Source organism: Pezoporus flaviventris, unplaced genomic scaffold (genome assembly GCF_033815535.1).
Source record: "Pezoporus flaviventris isolate CSIRO_AGI_PZ_B2104156 unplaced genomic scaffold, CSIRO_AGI_Pfla_v1 ptg000073l, whole genome shotgun sequence".
NCBI classification, from domain to species: domain Eukaryota; kingdom Metazoa; phylum Chordata; class Aves; order Psittaciformes; family Psittacidae; genus Pezoporus; species Pezoporus flaviventris.
Genome location: NW_026892621.1, coordinates 3,028,470 through 3,055,827, shown reverse-complemented (window position 1 = coordinate 3,055,827; position 27,358 = coordinate 3,028,470). Strand labels below are relative to the sequence as shown.

Sequence of the window (27,358 nt, the reverse complement as noted above, 5' to 3'; positions counted from 1 at the left end):
GCAGGAGGGCCAGGAGACCTCCTTGGATGGATAAGGAGCTGCTGAGGAAGCTACCAGGAGAATTGGCTACCCTGGATTTAGAGAAGACTGAGGTTCTCAATGACTTCTTTACCTCAGTCTTCACTGGCAAATGCTCTGACGACACCACCCAAGTCTTGGAAGGCAGAAGCAGGGACTGTGAGAATGAAGACCTTGGGCCCACTGTAGGAGAGGATCTGGTTCGAGACCATCTTAAAAACCTGAACATGCACAAGTCCATAGGACCTGATGAAATCCATCTGCGGGTCCTGAAGGAGCTGGCGAATGAAGTTGCTAAGCCACTGTCCATCATATTTGAGAACTCATGGCAGTCAGGTGAAGCTCCCGATGACTGGAAAAAGGGAAATATAACCCCCATTTTCAAGAAGGGGAAAATGGATGACCCGGGGAACTACAGACCAGTCAGTCTCACCTCTGTGCCTGGCAAAATCTTGGAGCAGATTCTCCTGGAAGGCATGCTAAGGCACATGAAAATCAACAAGGTGCTTGGTGACAGCCAGCATGGCTTCACTGAGGGGAAATCCTGCCTCACCAATTTGGTGCCCTTCTATGATGGGGCTACGGAACTGATGGAAGGGGTAGAGCAGTTGATGTCATCTACCTGCACTTGTGTAAAGCGTTCGACACTGTCCCACACAACATCCTTGTCTCTAAATTGGAAAGACATCAATTTGATGGACGGACCACTCGGTGGATAAAGAACTGGCTGGATGGCCGCATGCAAAGAGTTGTGGTCAATGGGTCAATGTCCGGCTGGAGACCAGTAACGAGTGGTGTCCCTCAGGGATCGGTGTTGGGACCAGTCTTGTTCAACATCTTTGTCGCTGACATGGACAGTGGGATTGAGTGCGCCCTCAGCAAGTTTGCCGATGACACCAAGCTGTGTGGTTCGGTTGATACCCTGGAGGGAAGGAATGCCATCCAGAGGGACCTTGACACGCTTGTGAGCTGGGCTGATGCCAACCTCATGGAGTTTAACCATGCCAAGGGCAAGGTCCTACACCTGGGTCGGAGCAATCCCAGGCACAGCTACAGGTTGGGCAGAGAAGAGATTCAGAGCAGCCCAAGGAGAAGGACTTGGGGGTGTTGGTTGATGAGAAAATGAACATGAGCCGGGTCCAGTGTGCGCTCGCAGCCCAGAAAACCAGCCGTATCCTGGGCTGCATCAAAAGGAGCGTGACCAGCAGGTCGAAGGAGGTGATCCTGCCCCTCTGCTCTGCTCTTGTGAGACCTGACCTGGAGCATTGTGTGCAGTTCTGGTGTCCTCAACATAAAAAGGACATGGAACTGTTGGAACAAGTCCAGGGAAGGGCCACGAGGATGATCAGGGACTGGAGCACCTCCTGTATGAAGATAGGCTGAGAAGGTTGCGGCTGTTCATCCTGGGGAAAAGAAGGCTGCGTGGAGACCTCATAGCAGTCTTTCCAGTATCTGAAGGGGGCCTACAGGGGTGCTGGCAAGGGACTCTTCATTAGGGATTGTAGGGATAGGACAAGGGGTAATGGGTTCAAACTTAAACAGGGGAAGTTTAGATTGGATATAAGGAAGAAATTCTTTACTGTTAGGGTGGTGAGGCATTGGAATGTGTTCCCCAGGGAAGTTGTGAATGCTCCATCCCTGGCAGTGTTCAAGTCCAGGTTGGACAGAGCCTTGGGTGGCATGGTTTAATGTGAGGTGTCCCTGCCCATGGCAGGGGGGTTGGAACTGGATGATCTTAAGGTCCTTCCCAACCCGAACTATTCTATGATTCTATTTGTTAGATACTTAGTTGCTCTATCATTTTAACTTGCCACATCTTCAAAACATTAATTGTATGAGTATTAGTTGCATATGGCATTCAGTAGTAGTAGGTATCTCTTGGATTGCTGCTTGTTTTTTTTCAGCTCTATTTCATTTATTTCCTTTTTCCTGGCAAAGGTTTTATTTTCCTCTTAAGGGAAATCCTGACTGATTCAAATGAGGACTCCCAAGGGACTTACTTAATCCACTTGATGAAACACAAATTGTTGTGTGTTTCGGAAACAAATAAACTATTAGGCTGTACAAGTCATGTCCTTCAACACTATACAACAGTCTTTTCAATGCTCTAGGGAAATGAGTAGACTTCAACTAACTTGATGTAGTTTTAATACTGACCTATAGACTTAATATTTCTGTGGTCCAACCCAGTGGTCTCCAAACCTTTTCAACATGACCACCTATGGCAGATACCCCAAAGTATGTATTTTATTTATAAATTATGCATATGTAATACTGTACTAATATATTTATGTACATTATAAAACATACATTAGAAAAGTATTAGACAGAAATGAAATAGTGTCTAAAAATCTTCTATTTAATAATGGCAAAATATATGTTCTTCCTGCATCCCAGTGGATTGTCCCTGATGTGCGTGCAGCCCACTTTAAGACCACTAATCTAAAGAGTACCTGGAAGGGGTGAGTAACAGCAGGATGTCTCCAGCTGCCCCATCTTTTGCACCGTACCATGGCTTACCAGATTTCTCTGGAATGATTCATGCTTCCAGAGCTCCTCACATACACTGGTCTCAAAGCCAAAGGACCCTACTGAGCCAATCTTCAAATTCACAATGGAACTTTAGCTCCAAAAGCACGTAAACATTAAAAAAAATTACATACTGCTCAAAAGCTTTTATCAATCATGTACGGGGTCTTATCAATAAAACCTTGCCATATCAAAAGGATTCCCTACCTAAATGTGAATTATTTAAGGAGCCAAGCAGCTGATAACATCTAACTGATAAGCCGAATCTTATCCTGAATGTCAGCTCCTGCAAGAATTGCTAAGATGGGTCTCCCCAGACTTTTTAGGGCCTTAGCAAAATAATCTGGTTCTTTCTTCATCAGGAAGCCAGCAAACACCATCTGCTGACAGGGCTTCTGCCGGCACCAGCCCCCCAGCTTAGAATGGCCAGAAATGACGTTATTCCTAATCAAAAATTAGCTGATTTCGTCAGCTGTCTTTGAAGTGTGAACTTCAAGGTCAACAGAGTAAGATTTCAAGTCATGAAGAAGTCAGTAACAGATAGGAAGAAGGCTTTATAAAGAAAATCATTAACAAATCCCTCTTTTATAGGAGCATTCCATCTGCAGTGTTGTAAGAGAACATCATTTGTGTGGTGCAGTCTGAGCAAAAACAGACTAAAAATACAGCCAGAAATCTGAAGGAAGCCAATACATCTCATAGCATGAGTGAGCCTATAAGAAAATGGACTAGGCTTAAAAAGCCCATCTCCATTCATGTAATGATATAAAGAGAAGGCTCCAAGTTTCACCATCTCCAATAACTGCTATTGTAACATGAAAAGCGTTTTATCTTGGAATACTCGTTAAAAATAACTGTCAGAGAACAGATGCGCTTCAGTGACTTGAGATTGTTCTTGTTTTCTTCATAAAGAAGTATAGGCAAAGAATACAAAATCTATGCCCCCTCTTGTTTCATATGAATAACTAAGTAATATTTTCTTTGCGACCAGCAAACACACATTTCCCCTTCCCAGCTACAGCCTCATTCTAGTCCAGTTAAAAGTCACAAAGCAAATATGAGATAGGTATTTCTGTTACTCATGCCAACCAGTTTCCTGTTCTTTTCCATTTGAAGACTTGGGTAGAACACAAACACAAGAGACTTGGTTACTGAGAACACTTCCTTGCATTGTGCATAAATGTGCAATTAAACCCAAGAACACAGCTATATTTGTAACAGCAGAATTTTCACAACACAGATGATGTGCTGAGCATACTTGAGTAACTTCGGCATTAGTTTCCACATACACATAAAGCTGCCAGCACGCACCTTTGACCAAAGTGTGTTTGTCAGTGGGAGATGAGCGAGCAAGCACCCGAAGCTTTGGCCAGATTTTGTCGATCCTTTCTTGCTCAATCTGGAGGGGGAGACACAAAAAAAAACCCAGAACAGTAGAACTGTTAGCCTGTGATTAGCAACATGCAAACTACATTTATGTCTGTGTGGCAGCTGATCTGCTTCACTGCCCTGGTCTGCAAGCTTACTCCAAAAGCACAGAAAAATTACAATAGCCATCAAAACTGCAAATGAAGACAAGGTGAAAACAGGCAGTTTACTACTGTCGAAGCTCAGATGTTGGCTAACGTTGGTATATTTGCCACGGTACCTAATTAGCTTTTCTTATCATCTTTATGGATTAATTCCACTCTGTATCATGACTCTAGATAGAGGATGTTGACAAGTAGAAGAGTGTTATTCTATTCTAACTTTGAAGCCAAATCCTTCACTCCATTTTGACACCAATAGTGGCAGAATTTTCTCTGTATACCAGTATAACAAGTACAAACCTGTTGCTTATACTAACATTCCCGGGATTCCATCAACCAATGCAAGGAATAAATGACTATGTCCATTCATTGGTGACAGACTCAAAGGGACAACACAGCATTTGCTTTTTTAAAGCTGACTTCAATCAACTGTGTGTTAGCTTCATCTTTTATGAGGAGTTAAAAATCTTCTGAAGAATAGATAAAGTTATGCAAATGGTTAGAGTGAGTGGATATAGCAGTACACTAGATAAACTGCTATAAAGAAATGGGAGGAGCTGGTTCTCAGTACACTAAAATTCTATGAGAGAGATCTGCAAACTGCTGTTGAGTTCCTTCTCGTTGCTAACAAACCTGCTTGAAGGTGCTTAGTTTGATTTCTTGTAGACTGGTGCTGTGGTTCTAAACAGCACTGAATTAGGCTGGCACTAAGCCCAGAGTGGCTCTGCATGAGGAGAAGGTGGCCACATTTTCAGTGGTATTCTGAATTGCAGAGGCTAGCAGCAGAAAGAAGTAGCAACCTCTCCAAGTAGTCTTTACTGATATGAGGTATACTGTATACGAGGTATTCAGTATATGAATTACCTCTCCTTTCTCATTTCGGATCCTTCTGTTGAACTCTTTCCCTTCAAGGCAGAGAAAGTCTTCTCCTGGATGAATGATTCCACATTTTATGGCAATGGCACGTGCTGTGTTGATGTTGTCTCCAGTGACCATGCGGACTGTAATTCCAGCTCGCTGGCACTTTCTTATGGCTTCTGGGACCTACAAAAGCAATTTAACAGGAGAGAAAGTTCCTAGGTAAGAGATAAAGTTTAAGTAATTCTGTTTTAAATCAGAATATTTTAAGGCTAGGAAATTCATGAAGAAAAAAGTGAAATCATATGGTTTATGGCATATTATAGCTATCTGACTATTACAGAATTGAAGTTATGCCTCAGGCAAGACATGTCTTGTACTGAGGAGCACGCAGACCCTTTTTAAGACAAGCTGCCTAAAGCTTCTCCTGACTTTACTAAAAAGGAGTGCTCTACAGCTTTTCTGACCTTTAGCATCAGGCAGAGCATGCTGTACACCTCAAGAACGGCCTAGACAGATACCTTCAGCATACCACCACTTCTCTAAATTTCATTTGTACCTAGAAGAGCCTAAGGGCATCCCAGGACTCCTAATGAAGGCAGAAACCCTTCCCAGAACTAGTGAAACTGAACTTCCTTACTACAACAGATAGCAAGGAACAGACATAAAGCATTTCTAGGTTGCACTGGTTCTTACATGTGGGGCAGTAGAGAGGTATGAGAAGCAGACAAATGACACTCAAGAGAGGAAAAAGATTCCCTAAAGATGAGCATGACTTAGATAAGCATTTGAACATTAGGCAGTGATCCTAAGTAAACCTCCAGGAAATCTGAAGGTTATCCCTCAAATTAAAACAGCTCCAAAGACCTGGCCCTAGATGCTTGCTCTGCAGTGTTGCCTAACACTCTTAATCTGTGTAATTCATACATAAATCATACTTGCATAAATTCCCCAAATACACAGCTGACCACTGACTGCAAATTGCTGCGGTATGACAGCTGAGCTCCTTCAGTAGACAGTTATGTAAAGTAACAGGATTGTCTGACTGTGATGAGTTATGTCAGCAGTCATGTATATAGAGAGCTGTTGATTTCCTACATAAACTAATAAGCAAAGGATATGATTATGAAAGTGATTTTATCATGCTTATTGAAAACTAAGAAATAAAACCAGCACCCCCCCCAAAAAAAAGAAACCAAAAAACCCCAAAAAAAACCCAAACCAAAAACCCCACAAAAAAAAACAACAAAAAGCCCCAAAATAACAAAGAATTAAAGAAAGGGTTATCAAAATGATATTACTGGCTACAATAGCAAAGCCTCGTTATATTCTACCAGTTCAGTGCAGTTTGCCGATCATAACCTCTATCATAGATATAAGTGTATTGTAGAACTCAGTGCCAATTAGAAGGGATTAATCTCGCCCATTAGTACAGAAAACATTAAGAAAAACGGCCACCATCTACAAGATTACCCTGTTACTTCTGTGCATCTCTAGATATTTTAATTTCCTCTATAGCTGCAATATGTGACACTGCCGAGGGCAGGGCATTGCCTTTTGCATGACAGCCACTGCTCTGATCCAGTGTGGCAAATGCTGGCCTTCTAATGATTCCATGGGGCCAGAGAGGCTATGTATCTCAGGCTGCACGTCAGACTGAAATTACACACCCTTAAACCATATTGTAGATAATGATTACTCTAATCAGTGAATACAATTTCACACCATGTTTCTGCATCTTTAATAAAGGCAGCTGCAAAGCTTCCATTTCCCCTCACTGAGCTAAGACCTAACTGAGGATCGGACTAGTACTTGCCCCATGACTACAAAGGAAATCCCTCCACCCTGAGGCTGCATCCATACAATGTGCTGTTTGGAGAATGACTCTGTCAATTCTGGTGACAGACCCAAAATGAAGAAATAAGGGACAGAGATTTATCTTCCCATTCTCCTATCTCTACTAACAGAATATTATTCCCACAAGTTGGATCCTAGAAACATTATTTGGACTTAAAGCCTTTTAGCATTATGAGCTAGACTTCTGCAGGGGTATACAGTCTATGGGGGCATTAAATCTATTGCTTAAGCAAATGACTCCTGATCTAGCCAGTTGCCACAGTAATAACCCTATCTATATCCCATTTGCCAATTTGGAATGCCCTTAGTAGCCACTTTAACTGTGGTGACTGTCATGCATAGGATAGGACAGATTTAGATGACTTTCTGTAAAACCAGCACAGTGGATGAACCATGAAGGAGAAAATAAATTACAGTGCAAACAGAAAAAGGTTTAGTCAGAAAAAGTGCCAGTCCTATTACACAAGGTCACGGGAGGACAACCTAGTTTCCAAACCATCTCAAAATCAAATAGAACTAGAGATATAATTCTATTTTCCTCTTCTCTCATTTTTTGGACAGCTGGTGGGTGGTAACTGATTTAATACTGTGTACAGTAATTACAGTGAAAATATTGTTCCTATTTTTTTATTGCTGTAAGGAAGAAAGAGTGTTGGCAGACTGAGTGGGCAGGGGAAGCACATATTTTCCATTAGTTCTGCAGAGCTTCAGTACACATTTTAAAATCCTCTGGTCTGCAAAGAAAAACCTCCTGGTGCATGCACACATGCATAAATTTCCCAGTGCAGGAATATCTATCAGAATCAGGTGGCAAATAAATAGGTGGCATTTGGAAGTGGTTTATGTTCATCTCCCAGAAATAACAGCTTGTAGGCGTACATTGGCAAATCAGTGTAAGTCAGTTCAGACTCATTAAAATCAATCCAGAAAGACTGTCAAAATCAACAGAGAATCTCTACAGGAACAAGACATCATTCCATTTGTTCTCATATATTTATCAAAGAAAAAAACACATACGCACACAAAGATAAATATTAAGCAGGTAGTTCAGCGCTGCTGACACGGAATTAAGCCAGTGTCTGAATTAACCAAGGAATTATGCAGAAGTCATGGGTGCCCAGTGGTTACACTCCTGATAAAGCTGTTCAGTTGCTGGATATCACTGTTCAATAATTAATCCAGATAGTTCCTTTTCTTGTACAGAAGGAAATGCAAGTGCAAGAAAGCTCCCAGCATTATCCTCAGAACAGATGGCATAACTCTGAACTCATGCAAGCATGGCACCACTGACACTGCAGGGATTCCAAGGATGCACACCAGCACTGTGCCACAGGAGCTTAGTGGAAACAAGTAGGCTTCCATTTTGCATGTGTTAACTAAGTCATCTTAGGGAAAAGGAGAAAAGCAAGCCTTTCCCAAGAAAGATGTGAATGTAATTTAAGGGAAACTAAAGGTGACCAGGATGGTGACACTGGATTGTTTCATTGGATATACCTAATCTAACATTTGTGTCAGAACAAATGCTGATACCCATGGGAATAATAAAGCAGCAGCTGCAGTAATAGTTCTATTTTCTTATATTCTTCTTCCTTACAGAAGGCATTTGGAATGTGGTGTCTAGTGGTGACTCTATTTAATAAGTGGGCTTAATTCTGGCAAAATACTAAGATCCCTTATAACAAACAGCTCGACATCTTACTATTTGCCTTTACAATGAGGATTTCACCACTGTAGTATATGTATAGTATGATGTTCCCACTAAGTCAGGTATTCCAGACCTAGACAGTTTGTCTGAACGTTACTAGGGTTTTGCTGGCTTGGGTTGTTTTTTTTGTTCCTTCCTTTCTCCTAAGGCACTGCTACTACTTTCTATCCATGTATGGTGTAATAAGAAATTAAACATTGTTTTAAAAGTTCTCATGACATTATTACCACTTTAAAACAGCAAAGAGGGAATAGGAGGGGGAAAAAGAAGAAAAGGCAAACCCCAAAGCCCCCCAAACCAATTGTCCAACATTTGGTAAAATTTTGAAATAATAAACATTTTACCATGTGTCTTGCAACAAAGTAAGAAGCATATTCTGGTGCTGAACTACAAGAAATTCAATACATTATTCACATAATTATCTAGAAATAAAGTGCTTCCCTGCCTTCACCTTCTTTGATCCTTTACACGGAAGTCAGAATTGACCTCTTTATTTTTAGCAATGTTACTCATTTTTACCTCAAGCTCCTTAGCAATTATTCCCTATGAGAGGAGAGCGGTTCTCTTCTAAAACATCCTCATCATAATCTCATGACTGGATAGTTTGCAGCTATTTTCAATAATGAGTGCAAATCCCTCATTATTTGGATAATATGCTACCCATCCCCTCCGTCTGTCACACACACACAACCTGACCTACAGCTATTTTCTCACATGGACCATGAACCAGTTTGGAGGGAAAGAGGATTGAGTCACAGCTCCAGTGGTCACTGGCACTTAGAAACTTTCTGGGTGAAATGTAGGTGAGCTAGAGCATTAAGGGATTGCTGCAGGCAGAGCATTTTAAGGCTTTTAAACAGTTTTAGGTGTTCAGTGTCAGGTGTAGGGACAGATGGGTTAGCAACAAGAGACCATCTGACAACAGATAAAGTGAATGCTGTGTATATGATGGCTGTAGAGATAAGGAGTTTATTGTAGAGTCTGCACCTAAGCAAGATTAATCTACATTAGAACAGAAAGTAGTTATGCAGTTGGTATCTGTAGTTGTAATGTTAGTTTCCAACGTTACAACAGTCAGAAGAGTGTACTTCATAAAAGACTTGGGGAAATAAATCTGAGCTTCTCCAGGCAACCTGTGCTAGTGTCTCACTACCCTCACAGTGAAGAATTGCTTCCTAATGTCTAATCTAAATCTCCCTCTGTGAGTTTAAAGCCATTCCCACTTGTCCTGTCACTACAGGCCCATGTCAAAAGCCGCTCTCCGGATTCCGTGACAGCCCCAAAATCTTGTAAGTACAGTAGCAGGCACATGCTTCCAATATGCACAGCCAGTGCTGACCGTCTCAGTTAAGTGGAAATTTTAGTCGTATTTGTACAAGCCATTGAAGTATAGTAGCCATGAAATCTGCAGCCTTTCCATAGCAAATTCCTTAGTGCAAATACGCTAAAACCAGTTTTCCTGAGTAGCCACCAGTTACAACCTTAAGACAATTAGTAAAGTGGCAACTGTTACATAGACTCCTAGCCTGCCTGCAACTTCTGTGGCAAGCGAGCCCACTGCAGTTAAAATCACAGGATCACAGAAACATGGCAATTCTAATCACTGCACGTCTTTACTGTCAGAGTTGCACATCACTGCATTACTTAAAGGAAAATTCTTTAAAACTTCTGCTGAATACTACACCTGGAGAGAAGGTTCAGTCATCTCAATGCTGTCATTCAGAACGCCCTATTCTGCTTTATTTAAACAATGGTTGATTAATAGTTGATTTTTATCAGGTTAATTATTCGACTTATTATCAAGAAAAGTCTGTTTCTAAAGTTCACTCCTGCCTGCTTTGACAGAGCTAATTAAAATTGAAAAAAAATAAAACCTGCAAGAAACCTGTAGTTTCTTGGTTAATGTTCAACTCTCTGAGAAATGCTTTAGAACATAAGAATCAATATACCTCTGGCCTTACTGGGTCTTCAATGCCAACAACACAAATGCAGGTCAGGTCAGACAATATGTCATTTTCATTGTCCCAGTCAGGCTCTGGGCTGCTGCTGAAGTCTCGGAAGGCAACACAGATGGTTCTCAGCCCATCGCAGGCCATGGGTTCTATCACTTTCTTCACCATTTCATCTCGGTCACGGGGTCTGAAGATCCGAGGTTCACCAGCTGCATTAAGGATCCTGGAACATCTGTTTGATTTGAGAAAATACATAAGTCGACTGTATATATGCATGACTGCTGACAGGTATTCCCTTGTGTGAGCATATTTTATTCCACAGTTTCCTTTTTGATGGCAAGATTTGAATTTCTAGTCTAAATATCTACATTAAACAAGAAGATTCACTACTGAACTGCCAGAGAGATTTTGTTTGCGACTTATTACAAAGACACTAAGAGCCCTGCAGCCATTATTTCCTCAATAACCATGTAATTAATGAGCTGACAACTTACAATGAAATTGAAAACTCCTTATTTTCCAAAGGGCTTGAGCATAAACCATACTGAATGGTCTGACCTAAATGCAGACCCAAATCTTTGGCTAGCCAGTGGTAAGAAAAACAAGCCAAAGAGTCTTGCAAGAGTGAGCACTTAAAAAATATATATTTAGAAAATAACAGTAACAGGTTATACTCCTACAGTGTGTCATATTTCTGCTGTAAGTAGCAAGTTCCCAGGACCAAAATTCTCCCATTGTCTTAATAGTGTCAGAACACTTTGCCTTTTGGAAAAACACAGCAACTAATCCACTGGAACTTACTTCTTCAGCACGATTTCAGAGGCTCCTTTGCTGTACATTCGGAAACTGCCATCTGGCATTTTAATGACAGTACTCATTGACTTTCTCACAGAGTTGAAGGTGTAAACTTTATAGAGCTTCTCCTCGGGGATGAGGTTTCGAACAGGCTCATAATCCTGCTTTAAATCCAGGACAAATCCCAAGAGCCCACACTCCGTCTTATTGCCGACCTGGCGAGGCAGGCCACCCTCTTTCTCTGGTGGCTGAAGAGAAGGAAAAACCAGATATTAATTTCTCTACTGATGAGCAGTATACCACAGCTTCTGAACAATGAATGCAGAGTTGAAATGGACTGTTTAAGATCTGAAACTCGCTGCCACTAGTCTTCCAAGTTTTAAAAACCAGCAAAAAATCTCACAGAGCTATAACCAACTTAAAGCAGCTATTCTCACAATGAGGAACATTTCCCTAGCCAAATAGCTACATTTGGTATCTTGCATTTCTTCACTTTCAAATGAACCATTGGCAGTTGAATATCTTGTGATGGTAAAAAATTAAGCTCAAAAAGAATTCATTCTCATTTGTCAAAACCAGGGGATTTAATTTTCTCACCTGCTTAGAATTACATTGTTTTGCTGACTTTCATGGTTGTCTGCTGGTAACTCAGAACCACGCAGCCACTCACTCACTCCCCCTTCCCTTCCTCCCCCCACTACCAGAGGGATGGGGAGGAGAATGGAAGGAATGTAACTTCCACAGGTTGAGATAAGAACAGTCCAGTAACTAAGGTATAACACAAATCACTACTGCTACCACCAATAATAATGATAAAGGAAATAACAAGGGAAGAGAATACAACCGCTCACCACCCTCCGACCGATACCCAGCCTGACCGAACAGTGATCTAGCCCTTCCGGGTAACTCCTCCCAGTTTATATAGTGGGCATGACGTGCTGTGGTATGGAATACCCCTTTGGCTAGTTGGGTCAGGGGTCCTGCCTCCACTTCCTCCCAGCTTCCCCTCCTCCCTGGCAGAGCATGAGACTCAGAAAGTCCTTGATCGGAGTAACCATTACTGGGCAATTACTAAAAACACCGGTGTTATCGGTGCTGTTCCCAGGCTGAAAGTCAAAAATACAGCACTGCACCAGCAACTAAGATGGAGAAAAATGACTGCTACTGCTGTACCCAGGGCAACGGTTAAAGAAAGATCTGTCCTTTTCTTCCTACCAGGCATTATTTTATGTAAAAATAAATCTATGTCTAATCATAGCAGCAAATTTCAGTGAAAAAGGTATTTCCAACAATCTATAATAGTTCTGCAACTAAAAGTTGCTGTTTCTGTAATTACCGTATTTTAGTCTGCTGCTTCAGACAATAAAGGCTTTATATGTTATGAAAAAATGGAGCAGACTAGTCTAGAATTAAAGAAGTGTTGCTTAAGCCAGGGCTAAACTATACTTAGGGGAACCAAAAGGAGAAGCGCTTTCAAAACTTTCATTTGCATGGAAAATAGATTTGACTCAGGACAAGACTGTAAGTCATCATTTTTAATGAGACTTCAACTACTGACTCAAATGTTGCAGAATTAGGACTGCAGGACAATATTCATAATCCACGTTTAATTCCACTAAAGACTTCAAAATTCAGCCTACTTCAGATATAGGATTCCTAAAGCAATGGAATTCGCTACACTGCCCCTCAGTGTGATGAGGGGGTCACGTAGGGATTGATTAAAGTTGCATACCAGTAATCCTACTTAGATTTGAATTCTTGAAAAAATACAGCCCCAAAAAGGGAAAAGGGGACCTTTAAATAAGTATTAATAAGTATGTATACATTGCAGATACCCACCAATTGCAGCTGGGGTAGAAAATGAAAGTCAGATAGATAATAATAGACTGGTATAGAACTGTGGCAAGAAAATAAACACAGATTTTTCCATAAGAATCATCTTTCCATCACCAGGAAAATATATACCTGATGACAGACAGAGCCATGTAGTTTCTTTTTCAGAGAGAGGCATCTACGGTGAAGAACAGGTAATAAATTTGGTAGTAATAATAGGTAATTTGATAGGCTGAGAAAGTTGGGGCTGTTCTTCCTGGGGAAGAGAAGGCTGCTTGGAGACCTCATAGCAGCTTTCCAGTATCTGAAGGGGGCCTATAGGGATGCTGGGGAGGGACTCTTCATTAGGGACTGGAGTGACAGGACAAGGGGTAATGGGTTAAAACTGAAACAAGGGAAGTTTAGATTGGATATAAGGAGGAAGCTCTTTACTGTAAGGGTGGTGAGGCACTGGAATGGGTTGCCCAGGGAGGTTGTGAATGCTCCATCGCTGGCAGTGTTCAAGGCCAGGTTGGGCAGAGCCTTGGGTGGAATGGTTTAGTGTGAGGTGTCCCTGCCCATGGCAGGGGGGTTGGAACTTGATGATCTTAAGGTCCTTTCCAACCCTAACTATTCTATGAGTCTACCTAAAAATCTCTGTCTCAAAGAGATTTATCCTTCCAAAAGGAGTTGTAACATCTTACCTCTATATAAGCCATTATTTTTACTGAGTTATATGGGTTGCATTTGTGTTGCTGTGACATTTTAGCCTTACTCCAGGGGCAATGTAAAATTCTGATACTCGGCGAAGATGCTAGCATATTAATTTTATTATATGCTATAACAATTTGCCCTGCTAGAATCCAATTATACTGTGATGTAACCTCTCCCTGGATTCTCAAATTCACTCAAGAACCCCTAATGTAAGATGCAAGTGCTCATAGTTATGTGTATTTGGAAGGATTGTTACATTCAGATATGAAAATCTCAGGAGTCAAAAAGACAGCCTTTAAAATACAGTTTTGTTTAAAAACATTTTCATGACATCGCAGGTGCACATCTCCTGAAACATGCTAAGAACTTCAGCTTTCTTAATGCAATAGAGTAGTCATCCTCTCTGCCTGGGTAGGGATGCCAGGAAAGGCCAGTTTCTCCATGTATATCCTGTCAAACTCTTTCCATTTCAGATTTAAATCCTCAGCTAAGCTTTGGTTCTCTCTGCCACCAAAGTCAATAAACCTTGACATTGACTTAAATGTGAATGTGACCAAGCAACTAGCAAACATACACTGGCAGCCAATAAAAGACATCAGTTTCTTTCCACGAAAGGACATACAATCCTAGACAATAGTTAATTTATACATAAGATTTCCTCATGCCCTGATATGAATGGACATTGAGAAAAAAAATCTACCCACATTTCACAATATAAAAACTAAATATTAGAGTCCTTCTAGAATGATTTTCATTTAGCGAAAACTAGATCACATTCTCCTCTTCTTACCATGCTCTAAAAACAGATTTCTTTTACAGAACATCTTTTGAATGCAAATACGTAAGCAAGGAGAAAAAATACCAGTGACAAGAAAATGAACAGACATTTCAGAAAGGTTTCAAACCCTGACAAGTGGCCACCTCCCTCTAGAGCAGCTGCTGTCTCCATATTCTTTGTACGTTACATTATAATAAAGCATATGGTGGTGAGAGCTGGCAAGCAGCACTTCCTTTCCTGTACTGCTTCAGCTCAAAATCTATATGCCAAAAGCAGTCTTCTTGCAGATTGTTCCTGACAATCCTTTGCAGAAGCTGCTGGCTTTTAAACCTTCCTACCGTGCTGTATCTAAATTTATTTCTTGCTGAAATCTGCAGGTTTTGGCACCTGGAAAACAACTGAAAGGACAGCCCAAAGGGGTTACTTTTAAATAATTAACTAGGAACAACTTCATTGACTCTTCAGAGAATGGAAATCCTTTGATAACGTGTGAGAGAACTGTGATTTGTAAATGGGAACTTCACCTTTTTGAATGCTGTTTCTCAAGAGCTCAATGGTAGAGCTTTTGCTAGGCGCAAGGCAGCCACATACTGTGCAAGCTTCTACTAGGAAGAAACTGATCCAGTATCTTCCCCAGCAACAACCTTCCACTGATCCTTGTAACACATTTGCAAATGTTTTTTCCAAGTCTTTATATTATTTAGGTAATAATAGTATTTGAAGTGTAAGTGAATACTTGCATGTAAAACAAACTGCAGGCAGAGGTACAACTACCAAATCAAAATAGGTTTCTAGGTCAAAGTACAGCTGTATTATTAAGCCCTAAAAATAATCCAAAAGCTAGTATTGACCTAACAGGGAATCTGGATTACAAAAGGTGTTTTCAGATTTTTTTCACAGGAAAATAGTTAACTAGTAAGATGGGCTAAGAATGAAGAAAGGGAAAACTATGGGCCTAACTTCTAGAGGTGCTTTAACTTTTAAAATCAGATTACTAAATCATAATGCCTCGATTTTTGCCATAACACTTATTAAACCTCATTTTTCTCATTGCCCCTTTTGATGTGAAACGGGAGGACCTAGCAAGAAGATCCAAGCAGTCTTTCCACATTAAAATCTTAGGTTTTCATGCATTCTCTGAAGTAATTTGTTTTATGTTGTTCTCCTGTGTTCCACACATTGAACCACTCCTTTAGAATAATAAAGACTGGAAATACAGCAATTTTATCAAGATAAAACCCCAAACGTTTCTAGGCTATGATATCCATATCAAATGTTTCATTTCAACTCCATTTGCAACAGGCAAACAGAGGAAAATACATTTTTAAACTGCAAAAAAAAAAATCTACTCTGGAATTTATTTATTCAGCAAAGAGAAAACAGACCAGGCTGTGCGGGGTTTTTCTCTGTATGTTTAAACATTGTATGTGTAAAACCAAGAAGGATCAATGCTGCCTGAACCATGGACTACTTTTATTATTTAATTCCTAATACTGTAAAAAGGAGAACTACTAAAAAACTAGAGTGCTATCAAATTCAGAGATGCTCCCTCATTACATATTTTGAATCAGTGGTTTAATGGAAGAAATCTAAAGGAAGATCAAACCACACAAAATTGATAATCAATCGTTAGGGTTGGAAAGGACCTTAAGATCATCCAGTTCCACCCCCCCTGCCGTGGGCAGGGACACCTTACGCTAAATCATATCACCCAATCTTAAGTATCAGCTTTTTGTAGATACAGATGTATTCAACTGACCTCAAGCTAAGCCAAGACAGACTTAGAAATGACTGTTTATCTTAGAGAAAAACTTCAACATGGAAGGAGTGTGCTTTTTCTAGCCAAGGATTAAGAAACAAAACCTGCTTGACTAAATAAGTTTTCAATTACAAAATGGGAAACAATTTCAGAAGATGTGTTGAAATAAGAGAGCAGTAATAGTAGACATCAGCTCTTCTAGTTTTCATTACAATTTCTCATAGGGAGATCCTGTTAACTACAGAAGTTCAACAGCAGCACTGGTTTTCTGTCTTTCATAGGAAGACCATCTCCACAGATCCTTCACCCCAGCTATAATCTGGATACTGGGTACCAAACACCATGAACAAATTTGCTTTATCTTCTCCTTGCTATTTGTTCTAAGAGTATTTATTGTTTTCTCATGGTATTACCTCTTCAGAACTACATGGGAATGCACATCCCTGTATAAGAATGCAACAGAAAATTGGTTAAAGCTTCCCTGGAAATCGGCTGGGTTTGATATGCACAGATTCTCTTACAGAAATTTGTTTTACATTTCCACTTACAGCTTAGAAATGTTGCTTAATAATCCTGTCTGGCTTTTCCTAAACAACACTGTGGAGCTTGCCTTTGGTTCTACTGAATTTCTGTCCACACTGTACTTTCAACACTATCTCAGCACACAGCACATTGCTGTCTTTCTGGGCAGATCCCAACTGCTGTACTAATTATACACAACTAGGATAATACCAATTAACCAAATTAGAATGCTTAAATCTTTTTGTAGATGAAAACAAGGAAAACCAAACCAGCATCCTAACAATAATAACCAGCATCACCTCTATACTGTTAAAATGTCAGGAATTTACTTTCATAAGGCCTGTATACGTTAGGAATAAAATTAGTGCTCATATCGTGTGCAGATTTGGATCTTTGCTGCCCTTGAGGACACACCTAGAATAATATTATTGCCTTGACTCATGAGGAAGATCCCAAATTGTCCTCAGACTTTTTTGAATTTTAAGTAATTTTGTTCATCTTAAGAATTAAAAAAGTTGTTTTCTGTTTTATATAGAGCACAAAAAGCAACATGCTTTCTAACAATATACATGCTATTTTACAACCCAGAATCATCACTGCAAGGTACAATGCTGTTGAAATTCAGTTAAATTAAAATCAAAAGTCAGTTTTAATTGAGGTCAGCATAAGGGATTGAAAAAGAACAACAAAGAACTTGGAACTGGTTGTGTAATACAGAATCAACCACCTCCCTGGGCAGCCTGTTCTGATGCTTGACAACCCTTTTTCAGGGAAGAAACTGTTCCCAGCATCCACCCTACACCTCTCCTGGTGCAACTTGTCCCATCACTTGTTACTCGGGAGAAGAGATTGACCCCACCTCACTACCACCTCCTTTCAGGTAGTTGTAGAGAGCACCTGAGCATCCTTTTCTCTAGGCTGAGCAACCCTGGTTCCCTCAAGCCACTCCGCATCACACTTGTGTCCAGACCCTTCACTAGCTCTGTTGCCATTCTCTGGCCCTGCTCCAGCACCTCAATGTCTCCCTTGTAGTGAGGGGCCCAGAACTGACACAGGATTCGAGGTGCAGCCTCACCAGTGCCCACTGCAGGGGAACAATCACTGCCCTGGTCCTGCTGCCACACTGGTGATACAGGCCAGGATGCTGCTGGCCTTCTTGGCTGCCTGGGCACAAGCCCATGTTCAGCTCTGTCAATCAATACCGCCAGGTCCTTTTCCACCAAGCAGCTTTCCAGCCACTCTTTCCCTCTCCAGGTTTCCTGCAGCCCCTTCAGCCACTGGAGCTGCTCTCAGGTCTCCCCTTCAGGAGCCTTCTCTTCTCCAGGCTGCCCCAGCCCAGCTCTCTCAGCCTGGCTCCAGAGCAGAGCTGCTCCAGCCCTCGCAGCAGCTCCGTGGCCTCAGCTGCACTCCTCAGTTCTCCTGTCTCAGCAAGAAACGAGTAGTAATAGTGAAGCAGTTTAAAAGACTTCCTTCTACTGACCAGACATGTGCTGCACACCCCAGCCAACATGGAGCAGGCTCCTCAGATGAGGAACAGCAGTGTCACAGGCACCCACCTTGTTATTTGACAACCATTTACTTATCAGATCTGCTCAAACTTTCTAGGAAATTGGAAACGTTTGACTTATTACTGTATAGGGTGTGAGAAACAATGTATTTGTACAGTAGCCAGAACAATGGAACCAGTTAGGTAAAACTGGCATAATTAGATCTACCACAACAGCTGGAGGATACTCAAATTCAGGCTTCCTGTATCAGATCAGTACTCATGCAGGATAGTTACTTGATTCTCTTCTAGGTTCGGCTGTAAGAGTTACTTTTCTTCTTAGTCACTGGTGCAGTACTGTGTTTTTGGCTTCAGTCTGAGTTAAAGGCTGGGCTTAATCCACATGAGATTTTTAGGAGGAAAATAATAATTTTTTTTATATATATGATCTGAAGAATAACCTGAAAATGATGCAACAATCTATTTAATTAATGCAATGCTCTGGTACCATCTAATCCTCATCACTAGTGCTCCAGATGGATACAAGTTTAGTCAGATGCAGCATGAAAGCAGTGCATTTCAACATCTCTTGTTGCCTCAAATAATGTCAAGGCCAGCTGTAATTATGTAACGTATCAGTGTGACATTTCCCATCACCATGGCAAAGTTCAGGGAGCAGCAGTGGTGTGGCTCAGTGAAGATGGACTCATACTTGTTTTGGCTTACGTAACAGTAGTAAGACAAAAATGATACTATCCATAAATTCCCTCCAGAGTGATTATGAAAGAAGATTAAATCATGCATGAAGAACAGACTGAAAGCCTGGTGTGACAGTCTCTACTCCCTCTCTCACTGACTGTTACCTACTTTTACATTCAAAGAGAGCTAATACTTTGCCCATAGTTTTAATAGCAAATAATTAGATTACACTTTCAGTTTGAAGGACAAATTTACCTTTGTTCCATTTGAATTCAAAAAGTATAGGGCAAAAGAATATTAGGAAATCCATGAAAATTGCTTCTTCTTACCACTAGTTAAAAGAAAAAGATGGATATGCCAGTCCTGCACACATCTGTCACAGACTTACAGACTAGTTGATGCTGACAAGCACCAGCCTCCCTCTTCTGGGAAACCATCTAAGCCCAGGGTAATGTAGAGCAGGTTGCTCAGGGCGGTGTCCAGCTGGGTTTTGAGTATCCACAAGGATGAAGACTCCACAACCTCTCTGGGCACCCTGTGCCAGTGCTTGACCATCCCTTACATTAAAACTTGTTTTCTTACATTTAAATGCGATTTCCCATGTTTCAATTTGCTCTCGCTGCCTTTTTGTCCTTTCACCAGGCACCACTGAGAAGAGTCTGGCTCCATCTTCTTTAGTCCCTCCCACCAGGTGTTTATACACATTGATAACATCCCCCTGAGCCGCCTTTTCTCCAGGCTGAACAGTCCTAGCCTTCTCAGTCCCCCACTTGCATGTCAGGCCCTCAGCTCCTTCATCCAGACCATTAATGACATGAAACAGCTTTGCCCCCCTTACTGAGGATACACCAGGATACACTGTTAGTGATCAGCTTCCAGCTGGACTCTTATCCCAATCCTCTGCGACCAGGTTTCAACCTGTTTCTTGTCCATTTTCTACTCCCTACATCATCAGTTTTTCAGTTCACTCTCAGGAGCAGACAAAACATTTCTGTTCCCTGTGCATATATTTTCAGACATGCAAAATGTTGACACTTGAGCAATTTGCACTATTCGGATGAGAACACGGCTCCTAGTTTTGTTCTACATACTGTTAGAACCAAGTAGAAAAAAACCTGCTATTTCCTTTAGCTTCTCAAGCAGAGAAAAAGGGATAACAAGAGGAGAAGCAATATCTGAGGTGGTTAACAAAGCTAAATTTAACTACATTTATCTATGCAATTAATTTAATTGGGCCCAGAACAAGGATTCCTGATTTCAAAATTATGAAAACATTACCTGATCTCTTTTAAAACTTATATTTAGACATTGCAGTTCATTAGTGACTCCGCAATCAAGACATGCCGCATGGGCTATTCTGGTACCCTAATTTGAACTTTCTTCTTTTATACCAAATAGCCTACATTTCAAGATTAAAAGAATGGAAAGTGAAGACTTGATGCATTTCAAATTTAAGAAATAATATTTTTAAATCTCTCCGTTCAAACGACAACAGTTCATGGCTGTATTTAAACAGAGGTACAATAATACACCGTGTTACAGTGAAAAGAACAAACTCTGCCTTGTTGTGATACTACTGATTAATCGCAGTTATGATTAGGATATTCCATCTTTAGTGTCTCCAGATGAGATTAAACTGATTTTTACAGGCACAGACTTTCCTCCATATTTTCCCAGAAGAGCCTTGATGTATTTATGATAGCTTAAGATGGTATTTCTCTGTATGAAGGGACTTCCCCATTGTTACTGATCAAAACCATTTGTATGTTCCCTTAAAATGTATCATTATGGGACAATCTGGCTCTCACACTCTGAACATTATGTATTCCATTTCCAAATTTGGACACTAAAAATCTCCACTCTTCTCCTTTTGTATAGTCCTATTCACAGGGAACTGGCAATTGGTAGATTTATCCTAGTGCCATTCCAGCTTTGTTTAATTGCAACAAAAGCTGTTGACAAGTAACCTAAAATAATTAGACATAGCAATTGTTATTAACTTACTTTAATTAACATCCAATTTACTTTAAATATAGTCTAAGTACAAGGTTTCAGTTCAAGCTAGCTATAAAGAAAGAAGCAAGAGCGTCATGCTCCCCTATTACAGATATCGTCTGAACACACACCAGGGACAAATATGCCATTTCTAAACCCAATTGATTAAAATTAAGAACAGATTAACAGATTGCATAGATTTTTGATACTTTGTTCCTTATATTTGGCAAAATGCTTGCTATATTCCCATGAACAACAAATGAGCTGAACATTTTTCTGTAAGTGCGAAAGAGAAACTGCACCTAACTCAGAATTGTAATTGGTACCTTCATAATGAAACCCCAAACATCTGCTACCTTGCTTGAGATGCATTCAACTGAGGTTTCACTGCATGCTGGTATTAGACTGCCTTCATGAGTGTTGCAGGCAGAGAAAACACAGGAGACAAACTGCATAATGTTGAGCTGATTGGGTAGTGAAAATGACATTCCAAAGCAACAACTGCAGTTTAAAAAGTGTATTTCAAAATTAAAACCAGTAGTAGGGATTTACACTTTTGTTGTCAACATTAAAAGCATTAATGCATCTGTTCTAGGGCTGAAAACTCATCTTTTAGATTTGAGAAAACAGATACATTTTCTTTAGTTACAGCACTGATCTAACTAGCTATTGTACATTGGGAAGATGTCCTCTGAGCCACTCTAATACACATATTAGCAATCTATCAACAGTTTTCACCCTCACATCTCAAGACTCTTCCACCAAGGTTGCCTCTGAAAGCTTTACTCAATGGTTCTGAACTTGTCATCATCACAGTTCCAGTTACATGAGCTTCCTCACTTTTAACCAGTTAACTCTCTCGCTCAAAATGAACACCTCCACTAGTAGCCTGAAGTTCATGTCATGCATGCTCCCTACTAGCCATTGACATGAATTTCTGCCACAAAGTTGTGACACCTACCATCCAGTCCCTGTTACCTAAGGATACCAACTCTCATTTCAATTTGTGTTATCTACTCTGTGCTGTTTACTAATTACAACTGGAAATCTTGCAGTACAACGTAGACCTTAAACCTTCATTTGAGGATAATGAATTGGGGAAAAACCAAAATGTGCCCTGGAATAATGATTGTATCGTACAAGAATTCAGTCATCACGTTAAATAACAAAAAATTCATAGCCTTATATGTGCACATCAAAAGCCTGAATTTGAACAAAAGAAATAGTATCTCCAGACAGCTGATCTTTGCATAAAGTTTGCATTAGCACAGAACATATGAATACTTTGGATTTTCTACTTTTCTACTAAATACATTTCAGATAGGAAAACTGAATTTCTAGAAAGACCAAACCAAAGCAAAAACTACCCTTAATACTCACTGTGTTTCTGGTTGCAGCACAATTCCAAACCACTTGTACAGTTTAAAGAGCTAAATTTAGCAAGGGCAAAGCAAATCTAGCCACATGAAACGTAAAATGAAGTTTTTTCACTTGACTGATGCTACTGATTATAGCCCAGCATAATTACAGATTTCTGCTAATATTACTCATTTCCAGGGTGAGGAAAAGGGTTCTTCAAGCATCCATTTCTAAATGAGTCTAAAAACATGAACGGCAGCTATTTTGCTTTTCATACAAAATGTACTCCTCTAAACCTATATGAGCACGTATCAGCTTTTTAAATTGGTTTTCGTTAGTTTGGGTTGTTTGGGGGTGGGACAAATGCATGAGCTTTTGTGTATACAATATCTTAGAGTGATGCTTGCCTAATATTTTCTCAGAGGCATTTTTTTTGCATGATTTGTGGGGTAATGTTTGAGATCCATTATGAATTCAGTCCTCTGGCTGTCCCTCTCCCTGTCAGAATACTAAGAATGGTGTCTTTGCTGGGCAGCACTGCAGCCTGTGAGACTGCAGCCAAGTTTGATCTGATTATTCATCACAAGGAGCTGGGACAGGAATGATGGAGAGGTTGAACATCCTGTCCTTTATAGGAAAATTCTACCCAAAAGACTTGTTCTCTCACCTCTTCCAAATACACCACCCCTCCTAAACCAGCACTGACCTGCCAACCCTCCTGCTTTGGAGTAAGGTAGCTTAACTCTCTGGCCACTTGAATTAAGTGGAAATGACAGCAAAAAAAGAAAAAAGCATAAGAAATACATGGTGGAACTTTTTAAACACAGTATTTTCATCCAGTATTACAATGAGCTGCACCTACTGCCCAACACTCATTCATAATGTTGGATGGATGAGACGTCCCTGCGTCTCTGTGAGGACTTGCCAGTAGCCAGCCATGCTCTCTTGCTGGGTGTTTGTGCTTACACACAAGGCAGCTTTGTAGTCATACTTCTTAAAGTTGTCCTAGATTGTTAAAACTTCTTCCAGAGGTTAAGCTTTTCATGCAAGGTGTCTGCCAAAGCAGGTCTGTCATTCCTTCAGCGCCACTACAGAACAGTACAGTTTTGGCTATGTTAAAATACTCTAACAACCTTCCCTTTGAAAACTTCCCACTTCCTCTGCTAGATTCCAGGTAGGAAAAGGATTTTCTGTAAGGGATACCTACTGTCCATCAGAATCATACGTCCCTGAGAAATCAGATCCATCAAAGTCCCATACATTTGAGAAGTCCATGCCCCTTGCAGTTTCCTCAGAATCTATGCTTACAGTTCTTCAACCTCGTGAAGATTCTAGAAGAATTCTAGATCTTAATCTTTAGATTCTAGAGATTTCCCCAGCTTATCCAGCACCACCTCTAAAAGCAGAAAGGCCTTTTCACACTGACTTGTAAATAACACACAAATAGGATTGACTGTAACCCAGAGGGGTCAAGAGCTTCACATATGAGGAAACTGGAAGCTTGAAAGAAAAACTATTAGTGAGGTCAACCTGCAGAAGAAAGGAGAACTAGAATTTGAAGCATAAGTTCTTAGTGACTGTAGATTTAATACCAATTTTCTAGGACTAGCTATTTAGCAAATAAAGTAAGTCTTCATCAGTGCAATCTCATTCATAAAGAGGAGCAATGCCAAGTTGATTTAAAGTCTTTTTCAAGTCTGTAAAGTAACTCCTGTACATTTGTTGCTCTGAGATTAGCAAGATGTTCTCTGTCATGTACTTTATTGCTTATCTGTTGTACTTCGGGCATTGCATCAGAGTTTGGGTGGTTGTTCACCCCCTGCACAAAGAACAGACCATACTGGAATTCTGAGAGTAAAAAGAAAACTTACTTAAAACCTACATAGGATGTAACAGAGACTATATATTTAATGTAACATACTTGAAAGAAAATTGATGTCATATCTCACTGTGAGCTGATACACCCACTCCATTGTTTTCTAATATGCCTGTTTGTGTTTCTTTGATTTTAAAACCATTACCATTTCCTATAAAATTGGTATTAAATTATCACATTTGAAATTATTATCTTCCTGTGCCTGATGATAGCACAAAGAAAACCTACACTAAAACAGATGTGCCTGAAGTAAGTGATTTACACCCACTCAGATAAAAACAAAAGCTCCCATCAGGAAAACATGCTCCCTGGTAATACCCCCTCCAAAGTGTTAGCACTAAATTCTAACCAGCATATCAATCAGCTCCGAAGTGGAAGTGTGATGACTCAGTGTAAGTAAGGTTTCAGAGGCATGAACGAAGTAAGTATTGAAAACACTGGGCCAACATTATGTAATTAAAAAAACAACACACCAAAAACCTCCAAAACAAACTAAAAAACCCCACCGCAGTACAGAAAACCACAATGGTCCTAAAAGTGCTCTGACAACAGTAAGCGATATTCACATATCTACATGAAAACACTTTGGAACAGCTTGCAGGAAGCACTGACTTCTAAAGCCTGTGTTCATCCACAGGCATATTTGGCAGTAGCTGGCACTTACTCCTGAAAGTGAATCATCTTACGCCGGTACGAGATGAGTAGAAAGTAAGAACATGAAAGTAAGACAAATAACATAAAAGAAAAATGCTATGCATGGTAAGAGGAAAACCATAGCAAGTTAAAAAGCTCATTTACTCATTTTCTTACAAGCAAACAAAAAAACCCCCAGCTAATGTGTTAAATGATATTATAATAACAAAAGGCTTCCAAGCGACTGTCATTCCTGTTTATTATCTTGCAGTGATTTATTTATTCCAAAAGGAATAAATGGAATCTGCAATTACCAAGCTGTAAAGATGACCAGCACTAAGGAGGTTTTTTAATGCCTTGTTTTCTGTCACATGAAGAAAGAAAACACAGAAATATAATTTAACTTGATCATAACTTTTTAGCTAATATGGGAATAATTTGTCATGCTACATCATTGGATGATCTTTAAGGTCCCTTCCAGCCTAGCCCATTCTGCGATTGTACAGTGCAGGATTATCTTATTTACCCATCTTCTCTTGCCATGTTCATTTATGGCTGGGGCAGGACGGTCACCCCTTCCTTTGACAGTACAGGAGACTAGGAACAAAGTGTAAGAGTTGTCAGGAGCTGCATTCCCTTTGTCAAGTTCATTTACAATTACAGTTTACTGTATAATGAGAACCCCAGTGAAAGAACTAGCTCTGTCTGAGCACTTCTTTCACCATTTCTGCCGCTGCAGAAAGAAAACCTGCCTTGCCTCTGACAACTTGGCCACTCCTGAAAATACACAACCTTCCAGAGGGTTCAGCTATGTCAACAGCAATGTACAGGATGGCCCTGTTCTGATCTCTGCTGCCTTACCCCCTCTCTGCTTAGGGAAATCCAGCCCACAGCCAGCTACCAAAAGCTTTCTAGGCAGCTGATTCCATTCTGCCCCTCACTTTAAACTCTCAAAAAGCTTTCTGATAGCAAGACAAAGCCCCTGCACCCTGAGAGCAGAGAGCACACGACCGGGATAACACCAAGTCCCAGTGTGTCACACATTCAAGCAGTCTTTGCTAAATAGAGTTATTTCAATTATTAACTCAGCAGCTAATTTAGGGAGAAAAGCTATCTTGATACCTCTTATTATATAAGACTTCAATGGCAAGTGATGTGTGAAGATCATTATTCTCTGTAATTACCACTCCTAGAATCAGAGACAACTAAATACATGATCTGCTATCTCTTATTATTTACACAGTAAATACCATGCACACTGTAAGTTTGGGGCTGGGTTTTTTTTGCTTTGCTTAATCTGAGGAACTGCTTACCAAAAAAAAAGTTGCAAAGAAAGTACTGTTGGGTATTTTTTGGTGATGATTTTCTTGCTTATATATAGAAAGAGACTTTGGCCTGCATTGTCTGTCCTCATCTCTAATGTCTATCTACATTATACAGCTGCATAACACTGGGAACAAAATATGGGAAGTGGGAGAAAAATACCAATTTACAAAAATATCAATATGCTTTTTTAGCATACTTTGTAAACAAAACAAAACAGGGTTTTTTTTTTAAAACAGTTCAAAGTTCAATCAAATAAAATAATATTTTAATTTTAAATGGTCCAAATGCACTATTCAGCTGGAGATTCAGAAATGCTCCACAGTTATTAATGCCATCCCCTGAGCACTTCAAAAACACGAGCATGTACAATTTTCATGTTTCTACTAACAAACTAACGTGCCCTAAATCCAGCCCTACTGAGCTGGAAGATGCCACCCTGAAATCCTGCACTGATTTTCTACATGACTTTCAGCAAAGTAGGCTTTCCTCTATGTTTCTCCTTGTATCATCTATTTAGTAACTTACTGTACCCCTAAGACCTCAGAACGCAAACTGGAGAACCTGGAGCAGAGCATCATGAGCTCGTATAAATCCACTTGTTCTTTTTCAGACAGTGAGAAAATGGGTATCTTTGAATTTCTGCACTAGTTCATCAATCTGCCAGCTGAGGATTCTCTTCTCAGTACATTTGTGTGACATTTTCTGGACGTTTTAATGACACTAGAAGGAGAGGATTTTGCCATTCCATATGTATCCCACAGTGCCAGTGGAGGGAGATGACTGAAGCCAGTTACTCCTTCCTCCTGCCTCCTTCATCCAGCGCCAGATGACGCTTGACAACAAGCTAGGCCAGTGCCATTCCTTACATGGGCTAAGTTGCAAAAATTCATCCCAGATCTGTTTCTCACTGTTTACTGGTTTCCAGTATTGTTATGTAAGGGTAAAACCTTGCACAGATCTATCCTGACATAAAATGTCTGTCCAACAGCACTCCTCCTCCTCCCTCCATCCTTCTCAACCTTAGAACACAAATAGAGGTAGAAAAACCACTACGAAGGATGGGCTCTGCTCAGGTTGCTGCCAAAAGTCACTCAAACTACTGGTGCAAACCTCCCTGGGATCAAAGCTTGTAACTGTTCACGGGGGAAAGGCAATG

At 40.3% G+C, this 27,358-nt stretch overlaps 1 protein-coding gene and 1 long non-coding RNA gene across 6 annotated transcripts in view; one reads left to right on the top strand and one right to left on the bottom strand.

Moving 5' to 3' along the window:
* Positions 1-27,358, bottom strand: part of ATP2B2 (ATPase plasma membrane Ca2+ transporting 2) — a 244,025-nt gene that overhangs the window by 44,746 nt on the left and 171,921 nt on the right. For all 5 annotated transcript variants that reach the window (XM_061472920.1, XM_061472921.1, XM_061472918.1 and 2 more), the window contains 4 exons: positions 11,250-11,491; positions 10,446-10,680; positions 4,941-5,120; positions 3,859-3,946 (listed from right to left, as the gene is read on the bottom strand). In XM_061472920.1, coding sequence (XP_061328904.1) covers positions 3,859-3,946; positions 4,941-5,120; positions 10,446-10,680; positions 11,250-11,491 — 745 coding nt within the window. The remainder of the gene's footprint in view (positions 1-3,858; positions 3,947-4,940; positions 5,121-10,445; positions 10,681-11,249; positions 11,492-27,358) is intronic.
* LOC133279332 (uncharacterized) lies at positions 1,536-13,689 on the top strand. The gene is made up of 2 exons (XR_009746844.1): positions 1,536-1,605; positions 13,515-13,689. It is a non-coding gene; the product is annotated as an uncharacterized LOC133279332 (long non-coding RNA).